Source organism: Pelodiscus sinensis, chromosome 5, assembly GCF_052426305.1.
Source record: "Pelodiscus sinensis isolate ZL-2025 chromosome 5, ASM5242630v1, whole genome shotgun sequence".
Classification (NCBI taxonomy): Eukaryota; Metazoa; Chordata; order Testudines; family Trionychidae; genus Pelodiscus; species Pelodiscus sinensis.
In genome coordinates this window covers 71800064-71806674 of record NC_143056.1, presented here as the reverse complement: position 1 = coordinate 71806674, position 6611 = coordinate 71800064, and the positions used below count along the sequence as shown (strand labels likewise).

Genomic DNA, 6611 nt, shown 5'->3' with positions numbered 1-6611 from the left:
TTACAATGCCAGGGTGCAGTTTCACAGGGCTACAATGGCAGAGCCAGGATTTGAATCCCACTTGTCACCAGCTAGTTTGTGTCTTATACTACTCTTGGAAAAGATGAGCTTATCAAGTACCAGAATTTCAATCATTGGGCAGGTCCTGGATCCTGCTCAAAGACCCCTTCTAGCTAATAGATGTCAAATGTGAATACTCAAGCTGTTTGAAGAACAGGCCTAAGATCTGTCCAGCCTATACTATGAGCACATCTAGATGGATGTTAGGTATAGAGTTATGGTTGTCAGCCACTGAACTGTAACAGTGGCTTGTGAGCAAAGGTCTAAAAACATAAGCCATTGAACTATAACTGCATTTTTCAGCTGAACTAAAGTGAAGGGTCCTAGCCCCATTTTGAAAACCTTTATGGTACTTTTAAAACTCAGTGCACATGCAACTGAGTCATCTTTTAGCAAGACTTGTTCTGAGACAACACAAGTATTTCACTTTCATGGAAGCTAGTGTGATCCAGTGGATGTTGAAAATTGAGAGAAGAAAAATGCGATTCTAGCAGTCTGCCCCTTTTCCTTTTCAGTGGAAGTTTGAGCCTTGGGTTTTAGGATCACTTCCAAGATGAGGGACAGATTTTTAGAACTGGGTATATGCAAAATAGTTTTGCCTAATTATTGTGTGCACCATTACCACATTTAATGCAAAAAAGAAACTGGATGCAAAGCTAGTCATTTATGCATCTGTAAAGTTCTAAAAGTCTGGCCCCATCTATTCACTGCTATCTGAAGTAGGAACTTGTACAGTTTATGATAATCACTTCAAAATCACTGATGTAAAGTTAGTTACTTAGCTCCAGTCTAGTTAGAGAGAAGCAACATGAAATCCAAGTTTGGTTTAAAGTAAACTGTTATAATGTCTTAAGACTGTGGGTAACTTATTGTAAAAGGCAAAACTAGCTCTTGGCTAGGGGGTTTGTGTGATAGTTGGGTTTAGTTAAACACGGCTGGTTGATTCCTACCTGTATTGTATATTTCCTCTGTAATATACATGCCTTCCCGATATGTTAGTCCACCTAAAACAGGAGTTCCTGTTGCTGGAGCCAGTGAAGGATCAAAAGCATCAATATCAAAACTCAGGTGAATTGGTCTTTGTCTTCTGCAGAAAAAGTAAAATTGATGGCTTGGTATTTTGCTATCTGTATAACTTTGCTACTATGCATGTGGTCAGGATCCACTTTTCTTCACAACACACTAAAACCAAGTTCTGTGGCAACACTCTTTCCCATTGTTTAACCCCCCTAGAAACTACAGTTCACAAGTGGGAAAAACCAATGACTGGATTTTTCCAAGTATTTCCTTGTGCTTTGGCTCCCAAAACGAACTCCTTTCTCCTTCACCCTCTTTAAAAAGTACGGGCCAGGAAAGCTTGTCATTTGATCACTCCATCATCCACCAGTCTCAGTTGCTGTACTCTTCTCCAGGCTTCCTACCTTTAATGCCACTTCAGGCTGCCTCTGCTACCAGACTTGACTCAGCATAAGCAGCTATAGCAGTTCCAGTTCTGGCACTCGAGCCCATGCTGTCTGGCTCCATGGAACAGTGCAGAGAAGATTAGCTCAATCTCACTGGGAAAGCCAGAGAGCAAAATGCAGCTGAAGGGGAGGTCCCAGCAGGCAAGGAAAGCCAAACCTGATAAGCTCTAGCTGTATTAAAAAGCTTTAAGCTGCAGTAAGAGCCCAAGGATTAAAACAGACTGGACTTCTCCAATCCCACAGAAACATTTACAGGAGCTATATACAGCGTTCTTAACATTGAAATACCTACCTGGAGAAGTGAAAAAATAGATTGACAGAACCAAGAAAGTACCCAGACATGAACTACTTCAAGATAAGACAGGTCCAAAAGAGTAAACAACAGAATTCACTATCAGTCCACACCTTAAATGCCTCCAATGCATTATCAACAATCTACAACCTATCCTGGAAAATAACCCCTCACTCTCAAAGGCATTGGGGGAAAAGGCCAGTCCTCGCTTACAGACAACCCCCTAACCTCAAACAATTTCTTTCCAGTAATCATGCAACACACCTCTATCAATCAGACCCAGTGCCAACTCTGCCCACACATCTATACCAGCGATTTCATCACTGGATCCAACCACATCAGCCATCAACTCAGAACTCATTTAACTGCACATCCACTAATGTGATCTATGCCAGCAATGCCCCACTACAATGTCTATTGGCCAAACGGGACAGTCTCTGTGGGAAAGAACAAATCAGATATCTGAAAGGGCAATACACAGAAACTTGTTGGAGAACACCTTAATCTTCCTTAATCTTCCTGGATGCTCATTAATCGAGCGCCAAGTCACCCTTTTGTTTCAGACCAATTCCACAAGCCAAATACACAGAGAAGGGTTGGAACTTACCATTTGCATAAAAATTAAACTTGTGAAATGAAGTTATGAACTGGGATAGCGGATGGCTCGCACATTATCTTCCACATGTTAATGTCTTTGGTTAACGGTTCTTATCAGCCTCTTGTAACTTTAGTCTTTAAAGGTGCTACTAGACTGTTTTTGTTTTTTTTAAGTTTTTCCTGTTAGACAAACTTGCTCACCCCTCTGAAGCTTTCACTCCTTGGGTTATACTTACGCTGGGCTTATGAGTGCCACTTAGCTACCATCCCTTCCCCCCCAGCAGAAAGAGTTATGGTGTTTTAAGTAATACTTCAGGCTTGCATGGATTAGCAGCGATTCTCTAACATGTTAATAGCTTACTAGTCAGGAACTTGTTTTATCTGACACACACAACTTCTGTTCATCTTCAGCCATGACTTACCTGCTCATTAGTTGTTCAAATGTCCTTTCCATAACTTTCTGGATTCCAAGGCGATCAATATCTCTCATTGAGTAATACTGAATGCCATAGTTCTTCAAAATATAGCTGTTAAAGAATTTTTAAAAAGTTGCTTTTTGATAAAACCTTTAATACCTTAAACCGCTCGCCCTTATCCCCAACACCATTTAACTACATAGCACTCTCAGAAGTGAGCATACAGCTATCAAACTTCACCAGTAAGAAAACACCCTCCCCACCACAGCAATCTTGCACTTACTGTTCAGCAGGATCCACATCCCTCAGACCAATGTACACAATATCAGATGTTGAGAGGCAGGGCTTTAGCCAGGAAAAGCCAGGAAGCATTGGCATCTGCAGTCAGAGAGCAGGTATATAGCTTAAGTGTATCCTAGTGGCGTACATTTAACAAACAATTCACAATGGAAATAATTTTAAGGACTTGTTAAAAGTTTTGACTCTTCCTCATGCTGCCCTCTTTTCCCAGTGTGAAATCCATATGGGGACAGAAAAAAGGTCTAATAGAAATATTGATTTGGCTGTGTTCCTAATCACTCTCAACCTTGCCCCTTGCATACTACTTGTTCTAAGCCAAGCAACATTTAAAGAACACAGCATGTCTCTACAACTCATGTTTTCCAGTGGTTTGAAAATAAAATACCTAATTGTCTTATGCTGCTGACTTCTTAACAGCGTAGGGGAAGCATATAACCTGATAAATAATAGAATCAGGTCCCTAACCTATCAATTTGCTCTATCCATTTTCCCTTTGTTATACCATTTCACAGATGGGTACAAGTACTTGACAAAAGGTATCTTTAAGGCACTCAGATCTATGCATAAGAGACACTATAAAGTCAAACTACTATGTACACAAGAACTATACCGGTAGTCCACTCAACAATGGAAGAAAAAAACCACCCCAGAAGTTGCATGCTTTAAAATGCTGTTGATAAAAGGAACTCTCACATTAATGGAAATTCTGCTTTCTAGCTCACTTTCTGCTACAACCTTACTTCCTAGGAAGTGCCAATAGTGGAGGAGAGGACCAAGTAGGTTCGGCTTCAGTGATGATAAAATTGTGTAAACAAGGAGATACCTTCATTCAGTTCTGGTCAAACCCTTCCAGTGACTGAGAATGGCAGATACAAGAGGGGGCTGAAAATGGCTGCGCCTTTGCATTTGGTATCTTTCATACAAGGATGTAAGTGGCAAAGAAAGATTAGCATTCTCCCCATTTTATTGACTGGGAAACAAGGTTGTTATATCTCCCACCATAGTATGTGAGCACCTGAATCATTAATGAAGTTATCCTCCTGTGCCTCGGGGAAGCGTTAGCTCTATTATACAGGTGAGAACTAAGGCATGCCAGGACTCTAGGAAATTATCTCCAAAGTCCCAGCCCACTGTGTATCTGCAAGGTTTTCCCACCCCCAGTCATATTTAGTGATTAGTACAAGGTGTCTCAGCAGCAATGACAGACAGAATTGAATCTCAGCACTGACTTAATATGGGACTAATTCCTAGACAGTGCTTTCACATGGATGAATGGATGGACGGACTGACAGAGGAGGTAACAGACAGAATTTGTAGCTCCTGCAGTGGAGCTTTTGTGGATGGCCTGCAGAAGTATTTGCTCTGCAAAGAGCTGGCAAAGGCTGATATGAAGAATGTGGGAAATCGCTTTATAAGCAGCATGTACCTCTACCTCTGTGAGTAACATACTTTGTGGAGGCAAAAGAATTCACTAAATCTTGAGTGGCTTTACACAGTTCCAGGAAAGCAGACAATGACTGACTACAGGTTGAATGTCTCTAGTAAGGACTGGTGCCAAACCAGAGAATTCACCAACCTACAGGAGGTCATTATACTGAATGAATCTTTATTTTTATTTTGCTGAGGCTCTTGGAAGACATTTAGAGGTGAATTAGAGCTAAATAATAGCACACAACACAGAGTCAGGAGGGTGGCTGTAAACAAACTTTACAGGACCACAAGAGACTTGGTTGCACCCATGGTAAAAGAATATCTGACTAACTAAAATTGTGCCAGACCCTGAATATTGCTGGACCAGAGAGGTTAACCTATACTGCTGATCTTAAAAGATAATCCAGTGAATTCACTGCTAGAAGTTTACCTCTGACCTACCCTCACAGAGCTGCATGAGCCAGACTGACCAGTAGGCCCAGGACAGACAAAGGGATTTGGATAAAAAGAGAGTTTATTAATTCAGAAGGTAACCCGCTGACTGAAGTTCAGGAGGAGACAGGCTGCAGACTGTTGCTCAATTCCAGTAGCAGTACGGGTACCTCAAATCGCTAGGAAAGGCTAAGGTTTCAGTAAAACATATATAGGACTGTTTTACCCTCTTTCCTCTCATGGATAGGTACTTCATTTTAAAGAGGCTATTCAGTGTCCCTGTGTTTGATCATAGATCCCTAAAAGGAAGTCTAGAGCAGGGGCCAAACTTCAGTTGGACATGCTAGTAAACAGGAGTGCAGTGACTTGGAGACCCACGCAGAGTATCAGGACAGCCCAAGCATGACATGCCCCAACAAGCCACAAGATGGTCAAAATATGGAACAAATACAGATGTACAAGGGGCTATGCAGGGATGAGCTTGAGACAGCTCCTACAGGCTCAGGGAGGCTCCTTTTGTGACTCACCTGACAGAACTGCTGCCTATGCCCTACAACAGTCTGTGTATTGTCTGCAAGAACATGCAGGATCCACGCAATATCTTGTTGCTAGATAGGAGCTTTTGCTGGTGCATGAGGTCTGTTTTAGCACAGGAGACTAGATGGCCCAAGAGTGGTAATTGACACAAACTCTCTCACCTCCAGCTTCAAATCCAGATCAAGCAACTTACGTGACATGGGCTGATGCTGTCAGACAATCCAGTACCTAGCAGACACATGTCCATCATAAAATCCACTACCACCCTGGCTGTAAGAGCCCGCTAGGTGGCAGTATCTACAAAGAGGCCAAGAGCTGAATAAGGAATTCCTCAGCACTAGCAGTTAGCAGATAGTTCCCAACCTTTTCCAGATGGGCACCCATTCTGACAATTCAGGAAGACTTGGTTGACCCAAGCCAATTCAAAAAGGGGGGGGTTGAGAGGGGCCAGAGTCACCTGGGGAAGACACTTGGTGACCCTTTTGAACGTAATGGTGACCTATAGGTAGGGAAACCCTGAGATAGATTATACACATAGGATGCCTGTAACTTTCTTATCTGTGGATACAGGAGATTAGCATCAGGGGCAGATAAGCCAGCACCTTTCATCAGAACGGAAATTAAACAGACCACTGTACAATAACCGCACCACCACCACCTCGCAAAACTTAGAGCCACTTACTTTATCCTGGAGCTCTCGTAACAGAAATGAGACTGGCTGTCCATGGAGGTTTCCAGATTGAGTTGTGAGAGGGGTGTTGATATCGGCGTGTGCATCCACCCAGATCACACAGAGGTGAGGGCACTGCCGTGTATGGCCACTGATGGAACCAACTGCCAAGCTGAAATAGTATATAATAAATCTTCACTGATGGCTGCAAAACGTGTCCTACTGAACAATGTGAGGTACTATGGTGAGGGAGGCAGCAAACAAGGTTGCCACATTTCACATGTCTGATATCTGCATTACAGCGTTTCTTTCAGACAAGGTCTGCCATCAGCACATGAACATGGATGTGATGTGTATTGCTTTTATATCATGATCCTGCATTAGCTCACAGGAGACTGGGCTACCTTTCATAA

At 42.5% G+C, this 6611-nt stretch overlaps 1 protein-coding gene across 3 annotated transcripts in view; it reads right to left on the bottom strand.

Moving 5' to 3' along the window:
* ARG2 (arginase 2) overlaps positions 1-6611 on the bottom strand; it is a 29947-nt gene that overhangs the window by 512 nt on the left and 22824 nt on the right. For all 3 annotated transcript variants that reach the window (XM_075927399.2, XM_075927398.2, XM_075927397.2), the window contains 4 exons: positions 6211-6370; positions 3112-3206; positions 2835-2939; positions 1011-1147 (listed from right to left, as the gene is read on the bottom strand). In XM_075927399.2, coding sequence (XP_075783514.1) covers positions 1011-1147; positions 2835-2939; positions 3112-3206; positions 6211-6370 — 497 coding nt within the window. The remainder of the gene's footprint in view (positions 1-1010; positions 1148-2834; positions 2940-3111; positions 3207-6210; positions 6371-6611) is intronic.